This window comes from Asterias rubens, chromosome 7 (assembly GCF_902459465.1).
Source record: "Asterias rubens chromosome 7, eAstRub1.3, whole genome shotgun sequence".
Taxonomy (NCBI): domain Eukaryota; kingdom Metazoa; phylum Echinodermata; class Asteroidea; order Forcipulatida; family Asteriidae; genus Asterias; species Asterias rubens.
The window spans coordinates 21,078,397-21,093,353 of NC_047068.1; the positions used below are offsets into that span (position 1 = coordinate 21,078,397).

General features: G+C 37.2%; 3 protein-coding genes across 4 annotated transcripts; 2 read left to right on the forward strand and 1 right to left on the reverse strand.

Moving 5' to 3' along the window:
• The first annotated feature begins 73 nt into the window (after positions 1-73).
• LOC117292606 (electron transfer flavoprotein subunit alpha, mitochondrial-like) lies at positions 74-6,457 on the forward strand. The gene is made up of 9 exons (XM_033774719.1): positions 74-218; positions 1,381-1,533; positions 1,996-2,160; positions 2,536-2,635; positions 2,783-2,893; positions 3,318-3,422; positions 3,663-3,814; positions 4,435-4,581; positions 5,359-6,457. Exons 1-9 carry the CDS (start codon positions 171-173, stop codon positions 5,392-5,394), a joined length of 1,017 nt encoding a protein of 338 aa, XP_033630610.1. The 5' UTR covers positions 74-170; the 3' UTR covers positions 5,395-6,457.
• LOC117292607 (28 kDa heat- and acid-stable phosphoprotein-like) lies at positions 5,643-11,356 on the reverse strand. The gene is made up of 6 exons (XM_033774720.1): positions 11,191-11,356; positions 10,240-10,331; positions 8,827-8,925; positions 8,184-8,314; positions 7,591-7,742; positions 5,643-7,449 (listed from the first exon to the last, which is right to left on the reverse strand). Exons 1-6 carry the CDS (start codon positions 11,201-11,203, stop codon positions 7,409-7,411), a joined length of 528 nt encoding a protein of 175 aa, XP_033630611.1. The 5' UTR covers positions 11,204-11,356; the 3' UTR covers positions 5,643-7,408.
• A 107-nt stretch (positions 11,357-11,463) lies between these two features.
• Positions 11,464-14,915, forward strand: LOC117292676 (FAD-linked sulfhydryl oxidase ALR-like). 2 transcript variants are annotated; one of them, XM_033774812.1, is made up of 4 exons: positions 11,471-11,607; positions 12,293-12,507; positions 13,097-13,169; positions 14,788-14,915. In XM_033774812.1, exons 1-4 carry the CDS (start codon positions 11,476-11,478, stop codon positions 14,812-14,814), a joined length of 447 nt encoding a protein of 148 aa, XP_033630703.1. In that variant the 5' UTR covers positions 11,471-11,475; the 3' UTR covers positions 14,815-14,915. The 2 variants fall into 2 exon arrangements, with proteins under 2 accessions (XP_033630702.1, XP_033630703.1); XM_033774811.1 differs by lacking the exon at positions 14,788-14,915 and having other exon boundaries at positions 11,464-11,607; positions 13,097-13,905.
• Positions 14,916-14,957: the final 42 nt, after the last annotated feature.

A 14,957-nucleotide genomic window follows, 5' to 3' on the forward strand; every position in this document is an offset into this window, starting at 1 on the left:
TTGTTATTGTCTGTCCAGTCTATATTTTAGTTAGATGGAGCTGCAGAGGGCGCTTACACTTCTTTACGCAACACACACAACAGCTCAGCCGACCGACCGGTTGCGTAAAATTATTTCTCTTATAAAATCAACCATATTCAACCCATTGAAAGTAAACATTTACAGCAAAAATGTTTGGTTTGATTGCAAGACATTCTTCTCGAAGAATAACCCAATCGGTAAGTGATCATGCTTCTTTATCTAGAGTCCTCCCCCCAACAAAAACAAAATAATGAAATGATTAATTTGCATGATGAAGATGTTGAACGAAGTTCAACTTGAAAGTTGAAAGTTGAACAATGAATGCGTTGTATTGTATTGTAAGTCTACTCAAACTAAGTGTTTAAATCTTATGTAAATAGTATAGTTTACTAAATGTATGTGTCAGAAATCTCCCCATTTGTTTCCCAAGTAATAATTAAATAAATAAGTATGATACCTGTTCCTTTTTAATTTTAGCACGATATTTATTGAATGGTTTGCAGAACTTAATTTTTAAGGTGCTGTCGATTAGTTCAATAACTAACCCTCTCCTCCCGACGCAACTGTACAATTCTCAAATGTAGCTGTCGATCAGACCAGCCAGGAACATGATCCGGGCCAACCCCTCACTTCAAGTTGCAATTCAACAAGTGCACTGGCCAGGTTCTTTTACTTGCACTGCAGTTACATTTAGTACAACACTTGGGTCCTACTACTACTTGCCGTCAACTCGCCGTCAACTCACTTGCGCCGTCAACTTGCCGTCAACTCCTCCAATATACATTTAAAATCCACAAAAGAAGCATAGAACTGTAAAGTATCAGCTCAAAGAGAATTCGCGTAATTTTTAGGTCATATTTCGGAATAAAAATTGAGTTTTTTTCGCGTGAAAAAAATTATCTCGTAGCAGCAAAACCGTCGGCCGCCATCTTGCTTTTTCACATTGATTAGTCTTGGCCCAAGATGTCAATGATTGGTACTTTTTTTTTTTATCAACACAAAGTCGTTTTTGTGAATGAATTTTTACCGAAAACCATGAGAAATATGTAGTTTAGCCCAGACTTAACACTTCCGTGCCCCTTTTATAGATTTTTCATGTAAATTTAATGAGTTGACGGCACGAAAATGAGTTGACGGCGAGGGACCGCAACACTTGGGTTGGTATGCTTGGGACCTATATGGCTTTACGCCTCATCATCCGATAAGTAAAGGACACCAAGACCACGACTGGGACTCGAACCCACACTCTGCTGAGCTTTAAGAGTTCTTTATCCATATCCCTGCTCGCCCACAATATGCCAATATTATCAACAGACCTAATGAACTAAACTTTTGGTTTCATTCATTCATTGATGATAGTGTGCTTCATTGACGAGTCGTCACAACAGCACTCTTGTCATCGTTGAACACAACAATGAGAGCGTCATACCAATCACATTCAACACGCTGACCGCTGCCGCCAAGGTGGGAGGGGAGGTATCATGTCTCATTGCTGGTACCAACTGCAGTAAGGTAAGGGCTAAAGTTCAATCATACGTATTGGTACCATCCTGTGGGTAAAGTGATACAGTTTTTTAGCCGGTATCACTTATGGGATTTCGTCCCCATGTGTTTGTGTCTCCCAAACAGTAAATTAACATGGGCTGAAGGAAGTTCAGAGAGGGCACTATCCAAACGAAATTCTACACAGTTAGTGGGCCAATAGGAAACTGACAAGGGCCCAATTTCATGAAGCAGGTAAGCAAATGTTTTGTGCTTACGGAGTGGCCTTAGCCTGGGCCCCATTTCATAAAGATGTATAAAAGAAGAAAATGCTGCTTAGCAAGTTTCCTTTCTAAGCAAAACAGGGCACCACTGGGTTGCTAAAATTGTAATCTTATGGAATTTTGCCTAGTAAACAGTTTCTGTTCAGCAGAATTTTTATGTGCTTAGCAAATTCTCAAGTAATTTGTTGTTTAATCCCTCTACTCCCAGGTTGTTGAGGAGCTAAGCAAGGTACCTGGTATTGGTAAGATCATGGTAGCAGACAGTGAAGCATATAAAGGGTTCCTACCCGAGGCTCTTACTCCACTCTTACTGGCTACACAGAAACAGTTCAACTTCACACACATTACATCAGGGGCTACAGCATTTGGAAAGGTACAGTCTCCAAACATTGTCTAGTTTAAACACTAAGTTTGGCTCTTGCCTTTTTATTTAAGCATGGTACATAAAACTATCATCGGATGGTTAATTGAATTATGTGTATTGTGATACCTTTGACTGAGGAGGCTGTATAAAAAATGTCAACAATATGTTTACAATTATTCACTCATCACTTTGGTTTAAGTTTTGAAGAAAACAATAATTTAAACATAAAACCCCCAATTCATTTGTTTGAAGCAATGACCAACTCTCAAGTATGATTCTTTATGATAATTTTGGCTAGTGACCTTATGATCTAAAGAGGAATTCAGCTAGTTGTGGTGCTTTTGTTTCTGATATTACAATCACACAATTCTTCTTTTAAAACAGAACTTGATCCCAAGGCTAGCCGCTAAACTTGATGTGGCACCAATCTCAGATATCATTGGAATTGAAGCTCCAGACACGTTTGTCAGGACTATTTATGCAGGTATGTAAGGGCAGGAATTGGAGGGGAAAACTTTTGTTATCTTGCTGAATATTTTTAACAAACAACTGAACACAGGGTGAATCTTTATTCACACATTTTGCATTTTTAAAATGTTACATTGACTTTTTTTTTTTTTTTGTGTATTAGGAAACGCTTTATCAACTATTCGTAGCTTAGATTCAGTCAAGGTGTTCAGTGTACGAGGGACATCGTTTGAGGGAGTGGAAGCTGGTAGTGGCTCAGCTAGCTCAGAGCAAGGTAATCATAATACAGAGTTCTTATAAAGCGCACAAATCTTAGACACTAGATCAAAGCGCTGAACAATAATGATTCAGCAATAAACAAGTTAAATACCTCTAAACAGTTAAGTTTTCAAAATTTCGTGGAATTTCATCATTGTGTCAGACTAATGAACTTCTTGGGAAGTTTATTCCTTAGGGACCGCTATAACCAAAGGCGGCATGACCGACCATTGTTTTTAAACAGATGGTAGAAGTAAGTGTTGTTGTGTCCAGTTCAGTCCAACAGCCATAAAGCCTCCAGCTATAAAGAAGCTTAATATATATTCATCCTAATGTGAATTTGTACTCTTGGTTGAAATTATTTCCTTGTCAAAGTATTTGTGTGAATTCTGACATTAAGACAAGTGTTTCAAATTTAAATATTTCTCTTTCATTATCAGCTCCGGATCCAGGTGTCACCAATGACTTGTCAACTTGGCAGAGCCAGTCACTCAGCAAGAGTGACCGGCCAGAACTGACTAGTGCAGACAAAGTCATCTCAGGAGGTAAGGATCAATGTTCATAGAATGAGGTCGAATGAGGCAGAGACAAGAATGGAAAGAATATAAAAATAAGCAGACTGTACAAAATAAAACTTGAGAACTAATTAATAATGATCATTGAAAAATTTGATAAAATATGCTATTGCTATAAGGGGACTTCCTTTATTTACTTCACTACTACAGCGAAGTGAGTTTTTAATTGGTCTGAATGTCTCTTTGTTTGCCTTTTGTCGCGCTTGGCAGGACGTGGCATGAAGAATGGTGAAAACTTTGAGCTCCTTTACAAGCTTGCCGATAAGATGAACGCCGCAGTGGGAGCATCTAGAGCAGCAGTAGATGCTGGATTTGTACCCAATGACATGCAGGTTGGACAGACCGGAAAGATCGTTGCCCCAGTAAGTTGTTTGAAATCTCTAGAGCTGTTTATGTACGTATGGTCCTAATGTGTATTGCATGTAAAAGAACCAAGTTGGTCTTATCGCTTAGTGGAGTTTGGCTTTTATTATTATTTTGTGCCACAGCACCTGGTAAACCTTCAGGCCTGTATGCTTCAATTTTGAAAGGGCAATGGCACCAAGGCATATTCTCCTTGTTAACGGGCACCATATGAGGAAATTGTAATAGTATACTGGAGCATTTCAAGGGCACCAAGGCAATGACCAAGGGGTATCGGGGCAGTCGCCTTTGTTGCCTCTGTGAAGTATCAGGCCTGAACCTTTGTCTGTCTCAGCTCCCTGGGGAGTAGTCAGCACTCTGAGCTGCTATGCTCTCTAAATGCTTTTTTTAAACACAATATTAGCCTCTACCCTCGTAGGTAACCATTTTAATATACCCCTGGGTTTAGAGAAGCACTTAAGCAAAGGGATTTAAACCCATCCTCTGATGACTTAAACACAAGAATTCGAATTTGATGGTTTAATTAAACTGCTACTTAGAAGAATTTTGGTACAAACTAAGACTCCTATCTCAGCCATTCACCAATAATTTGGAGTTTCTTTTCTACTCCATTCTGCAGGAACTTTACATCGCTGTTGGTATCTCTGGAGCCATTCAGCATCTTGCTGGTATGAAGGACAGTAAGGTGATTGTAGCCATCAACAAAGACCCAGAAGCTCCTATATTCCAAGTAGCAGACTTTGGTCTGGTGGCTGACCTATTCAAGGTAAGGCGTTAGTGATGGGCAATACGACAAGTATTTGTGGTTGCATTGACTAAAGAACAGGACCCCATCTGGCAGTCTGTATTAGTAAGTGCCTGCAGCCGATTTCACAAAACGCTAGGATTAATCCTACACTCATATCTATGGATACGGAATTTAATTTGTTCCAGGTCCTAAGATTAATCCTAAGTTAGGAAGAATTTGGTGAAATCAATGGCTGGTCATACAAGGCATCTTTTACAGGCACTTTCGAGGCAACCGACTGCACTGCATGCTGTAGGACCACTTTGGTGGCCAAAAATAATAACAATTGTGGCTTCTTGTAGCACAGCCAAGGCCTTTAACTTTCAGTATTTTCCTGCAAAGTATGTGCGACTACGTTGAACTGTGAGAACTACATGTACTCCTTTCTCATAGGACATTTTTCAAGTGTGTCTTGTGATCCCAAATGTGGTCATTTTTTTCTTCTTGGAAATTGCCTGGAACTGGCTCGTGTGACATGAACCATACACATATATAACATTTAATACATCCAAACAAAGATATTGACAAAATAGGGAGATGCCAACATAGGTCTAGATAGCTCAGTTGGTTGTGGGTCGGCACGTTATTCAAGAGGTGGCAGGTTCAAGTCCAGCTCTGGTCAATGTTCTTTGTTCAACCCCAACTTATTTTATAACCCGGTCAGTTTCCCTTGTGGTTTATTACTTTATATTATTGAAATTTTCGTCACATATTATTATTACAATAACGTTTTATTTTGCTCTTTTCTCTTTGCAGGCCATTCCTGAAATGACAGATCAACTGGAGAAATAATTTTGATGCAGTTTCAAATTTTTAAAACCAAGTTTTAATTTTAAAGTGAAAGTACAAAACAGTGTGATTGTTTGATCGACCAGAAGGTATTCAAGTTTTGATTTGCACCAATATTCTTCAAACAGGATTTTCTTCAACCACTGAGGTACACTCGGGTACACTGTTCAAAAGTTTGGATGCAATGAAGATGCATGTTTGGAACAAGACTGAGAAAGAACGACATACAAATAAAATTACATCAACAAAACTAAATTGTCTTTTACTTTTTAATGATCAGAAGAACAAAGCAAATAATGATAAATAGACAAAGAACATAACAATTTTACTTCTTTAATACGGGATTAAAAACCAATATGTATGCATAAATCTCCAGTAGTTATTTAAATCTGTTGATGGAGCAGCCATTTTGTTTCACCCAATTCAATCAAACGTTCTCAAAACCAAGTTAGTGGTTGTTTCCTCAAAATGCACATTGTTAATAAAAATCTCTTTCACTATGCCCTTTGTGTGCTGTGAAATATTCAACAAAATCTATGAAACACAAGTCTGAGGTCGCACAAATTTTACAGGCAATTTAAGTTACAATTGTACATTATCTGTCCTTAAGCATGTACTTTATTCTTGTAAGAGAAGACAATGTATCTTATTTTGAGGCAGTCTCTTAAATGGAAAATCAGACTTTTTTGCTTAAACATTTCAAAGGGCATGGAGGCGATTGCCACCATGAATTATTGGACCAGAATTTCACAACCAGTTTTTATTTTAGAGTATCTCTGTCTTGAAAAAGTTTAAACAGAAAGAAACCTGGAAAATATCTTAAATTGGTGTTTTGCAAAATTTGGCGCACATGCATTAAGCGTTCACATACAATGTACTGTTGCCTGTAAATAAAACATGAGAAATTTTAGAAACCCAATCTGTGTTAAGTAGCAGTTGGGACTCATGCTCAAATAAAGTATTTTCAACAATGTAAAAATATAACCTAATTACCCTTAAAAAATTACATACAATGGAAGGAAATACTGAATAAAAACAACGGATTGACTAATATGTAAAGAAAAAATGTTTCATTGTCATACCTTGCTTACAATGTATACTTGTAGTTGTATATTAACCACCTTTCACTTTCCATGAAACATTTCCCCCTAATTAAAATCAGTAAAGTCTGAGAAAATTGTTAAGGCAGATCAGAAACAATCACTGAGGTGAAAAGAATCACCCCATTGGTTTACTGCTGAAAATGCATGTGTTTATGCGCACAAGTTGATATTGAAAAACCACAAAGACCAAAGGGCGTGTGGCTCAAAATGGTTCCTGAACCAGAATTAAAAATCAGGAAAACCCTCCGGACCAAGTTTAACATGCATTTAAAAGTTAACTGTTTTTATTTGAACAAGCGCAAAGACATGTAAGATAAAATTGATTTATGCACAGCGAGTATTTATTCTTTATGTGACGGTACATGCAATTGTGGTTTATTTTTTTTTTTTTACAGGACTGAATTTACTCATCCAAAGAATCGTATCCGCAGCCACGACAACCAGCACATGTACACGCATCATAGAGATGAACCCGGAGAACGCCGAATGTGTAATTGTGCGTGCGATGAACACTGACCAATGAAAACAAGTAGAAACGATTAAGTGCGATGCCATTTTGCCATACACGCCTATCGCAGAGGGGGACCGAGCACAGCGCTCTCCGGGATATTTTTCTATGAACGGAATGCAGTATAGAGTTCATAGTTCATATGTTAGGGTTCATATATCCATGCACACCCACAAGCCTGCTATGATCTTGATGACAGTCCCCCTTAAATATAATCTCGGCCACCATGCCCTGTGTTTGCTGTGAAATATTTGACAAGTTCTACGAAAACACAAGTAGAAACCGCAAAGTTTTCTGATTGTGTTACCCACATAAACAATTGAAAGGTTTATCAACCATTATTTAATTTTGTTTAATATTACAATGTATTACATTTATCATTAATTACCTACAAGTTTCCGGGCTGTCATTTTTTCCTCTGTGAAGCGGCTGCTTTGGCTTCTTTTGCTGTTGGAAAAAAGAGGGAATTTCATTTTGCTGTTAGGTACTGTTGTGAAGAATGGTGATTGCAAGCGCAGATATCTGTGATAAGCAGAGTCATGAAATTTGGACACGTTTGACAATCTCAGAAAACCGAAAGTCACTGACCTTTCTTTTCGAGTTCTTTCTTCTTTGCTGCTTCTTCCCGTTGTTTGCGGATGATCGCTAGCCGTGCGAGGTCTGCTTGGGCTTCCACTGTCTTGCCTTCCTTGTGAAGTTTTGCAAATCTCTCCCGAGCCTCGGTCTTCTCTATCTCTTCCCTGGCAATGAACAGATGAAGTAGGGCATTAATTATTACCAAGGACGCAGTAAGGACTTCACACCAAAGTGAAAATTCACCTGGTTATCCACTGAATTAAATCCAAAGCCCTTTCCACATTACTCTATTTCCTGGGGAATAACATCCAGTCATTTTACATTTCACTGTTCTCTCACATTTAGCTACTTCGGAATCTTTCTCTTCGCTGGAAAGACAAACCAATCATCGTCATGACTAAATCTAAGGTTTGGAGAAAAAACTAAGTGCTAAAAACTAATAACTAAGAATACATGAACCTTGTGTTTTTGTAAAAAGCATGATGGTGTCCCTCCAACAAGATCTTGAACAGTACAACATGGCAATCATTTAGGGCATCATGCACATAAAGGTTACGACAATGCAATGCAATATGGATGGACCTTATGTACAGAACTAGACTCACCTTTCTCGTCTAGACAATGCAGTGGTTCCTGATTCATTCACATCAACCCTGGACGCTTTCTTCATTTTATTTGTTGCCCTGTTTGGGTTTTCAATATCTATGAGGTGACTCACTCCTTTGTTAGGGGCAATCTGAAATGCAAAATATAGTTTTGTTAATACACCATGGTAAAACCCGTCCTGATCAGTGAGAGTATACACATTTTGAACAAAATCATGCATAAATACTCAAAAGGTACCTGTTAACTTTTTCTTTCAAAACAGAATCTGAAACTACCAAATTGATATCAAAATCGAAAGATTAAATAATCAATGTAGGTTTTAGCAATTGGATATCAAACTGAATGTTGAGTTTAGGTACCCTTACACCTCTGTGTTGACCAGTGGTCACTGTAGTCCGGTGGTTGGACTGAAGGACTTGCAATATGTACAAACCACTGATTTCACAATGAACCGCAATTTCTTGATTTGTGAATTTCATTATCATAGACGTTAAACCATTTGTACATGTATGAGAGAGATTGGCTGTTGCCAGCTTGGTGTTTGTATCCCCCTATGGACGTATTTAGAGTTCCCTTCAAGGGAAGATCATCTAAACAGACAAGTAGACAAGCAGACAAACAAACAAAAGACTAGCATCTGACCTCATCATCTGAGTCCTCGTCTGAGTCTGTGTCTGATATTGTCTTGAAGGGTTTTGGTGCATCAGCTCCATCTCCTCCTTCTCCTTCTTTTCCTGGCTCCTGTAAACATAAAAATAACAATCAAAATATTAATAAGAAGTTCTTATATAGGGCATTTCACAGAAACAGCCTTAATGCACTCTACATTAGTGCCCTGGTCATTGGGCCAATAACATTCCTTAATCTTTCTCAGCTCCCTTGGGAGTGTACAACCTGGGCGCGCAACCTGGGCACCCATAGCGTTCCAAAGGCGTTTTCATACACAATATCAACTTCTACATGTACCCTTGCTTGCAGGTACCCATTTATACCCTGGATGAAGAGAAGCAGTGTCTTGCTCAAAGACACAAGTGTCAAAACCAGAACTTGAATTTGATGCTCTTAACCACTTGCTCATCACACTCTTCAATAACATCAGGTTTCACATTAATAACAACAACAGCAATAACAACAAGTTTAGGAAACAGCATGCCTCAAAAAAATCCATAGCAACCACGATAACAGCTGTGCCCTAAGGCCCTGTGAATTTTGCTGTGGTGCCCTTTGCAAAGTTCCAAGAAAAATTTACATTTTTAAGTGCCCCTTATCAGAGGAAAATTTATGTGCCCCTTCAAGAACGAAGTTCAAGACCTGAAAAAGAGATACCTCAACTGAAACTTGAGTTTTGCTTTTAGATTCATATAACCATAAAGTGTAATCCTAGGCTGTGAGGAATCAATGTAAAAAAGAAATACATTTGTACATGTTTCGTAAAAAAAAAAAAAAAAAAAAAAAATATATATAATTATATATATATATTCTTATTAATTGACCATTGTTAGTTGCATCATGATGCAACTTGCTCTCTAATCCTACCCTTTCATGTCTCCCTGCATTGTTGTCAAAAAATACATTTACCACTTTTATGGTCCAGTAACCCATCCTTTGTCCTCGCCACTTCACTCCTATTGGTTCATAGCCACCAATATTGTCTCTGAAATAGAAACTATGATTGGCTGTTTTTTCCCCGCTTCTTTCTGGATCCTTTCCTTAATCCCTTTCCCCCTCTCCTTTTCTATAAATGGATATGTATTTGTTTGTACTTGTTTTATGCCTCTGAAGAAGGTCCGGATTGGATCGAAAGCTAAGGCCACCTACCCTATTCATATATATATAAAGAAATATAAACAAAACAAAACAAAAACAATCAAAAGCAACGGATGGAATTTTGAGGTTTGTCGGTTTGTGTGTATTGTCAATCACCATTAAAAGCTTATTCCATCTGAAGTTTTTTCAAACATATCAAACAGGACAAAAATACCAAAAGAATGATGTACAAATGTGATTGGTAGAGGGGACTTCTACTGAATGCTGATTGGTTGAATTATAACCTACCCTCCACTCATGATCCCTTAGCTGTGCATCAATTTCCTCTGGGTTGTTGAAGCGACGATTTCGCCCCTTATGACCTCCTTTTCGGCCTCCTCCTAGATTATCAATAAAAAACAGGACATGTTAGCTTTATCAGAGAATGAAGATTTCGCTGGTTTTAATTTATCATTTATTTAATTAATTAAGCCTACACCAAGGACCCAAACCCAAGATACATGTAGTAGTACGACCGAAAAGTCAATTTTGTTAAAAAGAGTACATGCACTGCCGCGGCACTCCTGTCCTAGTTTGGGCTGGGTATGTAGATGCTGAACAGGCTTTGATGAGAACCCACACAGCTGTACGTACATGTATCGTAGATGCACACAGCTGTATAAAATGGCAGGCCTGGTGCTTCAATTTTAAAAGGGCAAGCAGGTCTGGGCAAGGGCACCTCGGGGCATTTTCTCCTTGGTTAAGGGCACCCTCTATGAGGAAATTGTAAATTTCTACTTCAAGGGCACCAAAGCAATGACCAGGGGTGGATTTCACAAAGAGTTAGGACTAGTCTTATCTCGAGTTAGGACCAGTTACTTGTCCTAACTTAGGTAAATCAGGTAAATTAGATACTATATTATTTTATTTCGAATGAAAAAGTGGTGGCGCCATACGGAAACCTTTCCGAAAATTTAAGTATTATTCAATAATTTTGTGTTTATAAATATTAAAACAAAAATGAATCAATCACTCAGAAAATCAGATGTCAATTAAATTATTTTTTAACTTCAAGCATGACAGTATACAAAAATAAACATTATGGTACATTTGATTCAATGTCACTGAATGCTCAGAAGAAGGATTCGATCAAAGAACATGATGAATGAAAGAAATTGAAGTTTGAACAAAAATAAAGCGACGAAACAAGAACTTGAAATTGAAGTTAGGAGATATGTATTTTAAACACTTATTACATACCTCTCTTTGACATAATGTAATGGGAGAAGCTCAAAGTACAGAAAGAATCTAAATGACACTGAATTTGGCGATTGACACGTTCAAAAATAGCAGAAATCTGGTTGTATTTTTTATAAACTTTCTCTGCTCTGCGCAAAACCACGGAAATTTCTTATCGTGCATGGCAAGTCGGGCACCCAGACTTAATTTACATGTCTTCGCAGCGTTGACATCGTACCATACTATTATTTTGCAACATTGGACAATCTTTAACTATAGAGGGCGCAGTACAAGATGGCAGCCTCCATGGACTTCAATGTGGGATCCAAATCCGAACAGAAAACAGCTTCAGGGAAGCCCTGTAGAGCGTGTACAGACTTTAAATCATTTGCAAAGGGACAAGGAGTAGCAATGCCACCAGGGATGCAGATGAATGGGGTATTGTATTATTTTGTTTTATATTTTTAAGAAATAGTTCAGTTTTGCATCAAGACGCGCTTGCAATTCATGATCATCATGCAGAAATGCAGTTCATGATTACATAATCCATTTAATGATGATGTAATAACATTCAAAACTCTGACATGTCTGTCGTCTGTATTATACAGTATAGATGTCTGATTGCATTGATTTAATTAAGTAACATTTTAAAACAATTGCAATGCCAAATTTTTCAAATGTATAGTTGCTAAAAAATGAACATTGAATGTCTGCTCTTTATGACTTTATATTATGAGTTTTATGTACCAAAAAATTGTAGTTATAACTTTAATTAGTTTTAATAATTTAAATTTTTAATTAAATGTAAAATTATCTTGTTGTTTGCAGTTGACTTGATCATAAAATATATTAATTTGGAAACTTACCACAAAGGATTAAGTCTTACATTGGAACTATTATTAATTCTATTTTTATATTTGAAATGCTTTTATGATTTAAGCATAATATGCTTCCATTCCTTGATTTTACCCCATGTAATTTTTAGATTGGTCTTAATTACTCCTACATGTACTAGAACTATGAGGTTCGTTCCGCTATCGTCTCCACTATGATAGCCAAACGAACGTCATAGTATATGTAGGTCTTAATCATCATAGTATATAAATGATCATTTGGTTTCCAGAAACCAACAACAAGTGAATCAAAAGAAGCAGTTAATCCGGAGTGCCCCTTAGACCGAGAAGAGCTGGGCAGAAATACCTGGTCCTTCCTTCATACGATGGCAGCATATTACCCAGAGGAGCCCTCAAAGAACCAACAGAGTGAAATGGGACAATTCATCAATCTCTTCTCCAAGTTATTTCCCTGTGACGTATGCGCCGAAGATCTCAGGGAAAAGTAAGAATAGCCATGGCCTTATAAAATTATGTCAAGACTGCTTGCTAAGCACAAAAGTTGCTTAGCAACTTGATAAGCTTGGTAGATTAATGCGAGGGTACCCTTAGCAATTATTTGCAGTTTTAGCAAAGAAACTTTATGACATGGCCAATGTTGACAAAGCAAATCTTTTAGTGCCCACCAAGATTGAGAGAACGGGGAACTTGAGTGGGCAAGGTCCTTTTTAAATTAAAGTTTTAATTTTGCGAAGTGGATTGGAAATCCCAAAGTAAATGGAAATATCTCAAGGGCAACAGAGACTATGGCAAGCTCTGTTTCTTTCCTCCGTATAATTAAGGGAAAATACTTTGATTATATATGTATATATGAGTAAATTATCACATTACAATTGACTTGGAATGTGAAAACAAGTTGTTGCAACTGAATTGCCTGAAACTCGGCTATGTGTTGCTGTGTTTTTTAATAAATTAAGAAATCAAGGGAAAATACAGCATACAAACACTGCCCTCCACCATGTATTTTCTGAATTGTTAAAAAATTATAAGCAATCTGTGTTACAACTCATTCCTTTTTTTACGACTCATTACAGATTAAAAACAAACCAGCCGGATACAAGCAGTCGTCACCGTCTCTCACAGTGGTTCTGTCAGCTTCACAATGACGTAAGCCGAAGGATTGGCAAGCCAGAGTTTGATTGCTCTAGAGTGGATGAGAGATGGAGGGATGGATGGAAGGATGGATCCTGCGACTGGTGACAGAGGGCGTGTTGCTACCCATTATAAAGAGGGCGTGGTGCCACCCATTATTAAGCGGGCACCATGACCAATATCAGGAGGGTGTGGTGCCCTCATTATCAGGAAAATCTCATCCCAGTAATGCTTTTGAATACCTTATTTTTTCTAGAATTTTATATACATTATAAATATTATTGTTGGCTCGACCGGTAAAAGCAGATGTGATGTTTTTCCTACTTGGTATGATTTTGATCTTGATCTTGAAAACACCCACAAAGTTAAAACAAAATTCATTTTTTTTTACCCTGAGCACATGTCAAATATTTACCTAACCTGACTCTTAAGTACAACTATTTGACTATTTTATATTAACTACTGATGCAATAATGTGTTATTATATAAAAGAACTGAGTGAATTTTATTATTATTAAACTGCTACATTTCTGAAGATGTATAAAAACTGGAAGATTGTTATACGTCTGGATTATTCACCGATTAATTGACCGCCTTGCGATATGACCCCTCTACTAGGTTCACATGGTATTAGGAATTGTCATTAAAATATAATGTCCTTGTTATCTCACCAGCTGCCGATTTCACAAAACTCTTCCTAACTTAAGACTAAACTTAGGACTTAGGATGAGTCCCAACCCTGCACTGTAGCATGCAGACCTTAAGATTAATCCTAAGTCCTGATTCGACATAAGACGAGTCCCAACTCTTTGTGAAATTGCCGGCAGCCTGTGTATCATATCATGGAGAGTGCATGTGTCGTGTTGTTCATGTAACTTTAAATTTGTGAAAGGTCGTAATTCCAAGGTTCCATGTTCAGCCGCAGGCCTGCTACATGAATGAATGCTTGTGTAAAAAATATATCCAATTAACAGTCCGTGCACCACTTCTAAAAAGTGCTTTAGTTTCTTTGCAAATATTCATGGTACCCGTGCATCAAAACGTGTTTTGAATAGTTAATGAGTTGTGGGTGTCCTTTTTAAAAATTAAATAATATCTAAACCTCGAGTTTGATAAAATAAATGAGTTAACTTTGTGGATTGTAAAGGTTTACATTTTTGATCAGGCTAATTGTTCATTAATTTAAAATTAAGTCTCAGAAAATGTTTTTGTTTTGTTATTTTATCGAATCCTTGCAGTAGATTTGAACAAATGTGTGGAAAGGTTGTTTTCATTTAATAATACCTCCCAAACATTTGATTTCCAGTTTCAATCCTTGTTGTCAGCAGTAACTCTCACCCCAGGAATGAAGAAACTTTCCCCCAAAAGTAGTTTTCAGTTCAAGATGAGGTGGCATAGATGAAACAAATTTTGTATAAACAATGACGAATCTGTCAAGCTGTGAGTTCTTCACTCTTTGTAGTATTTATTTCACATGTATTTTAAAGAGTATTTTATATTAACTACTGATGCAATATATCGTCTTATTATAAAAAAGAATTTAGTGAATGATTTTTTTTATTATTAAATTGCTACATTTCTGTAGATGTATAAAAACTGCAAGATTATTGTTATACTTCTGGATTATTTACAGGTTCAAATGGACCGTCTTGTGATATGATCCCTCTACGAGATTCACATGGTATTAGGAATTTTCATTAAAGGCATTGGACACTATTGGTTATTACTAAAAATAATTATTAACATATCACCTTTCATGGTGATGAGTAATGGGGAGAGGTTGATGGTATAAAACATTGTGAG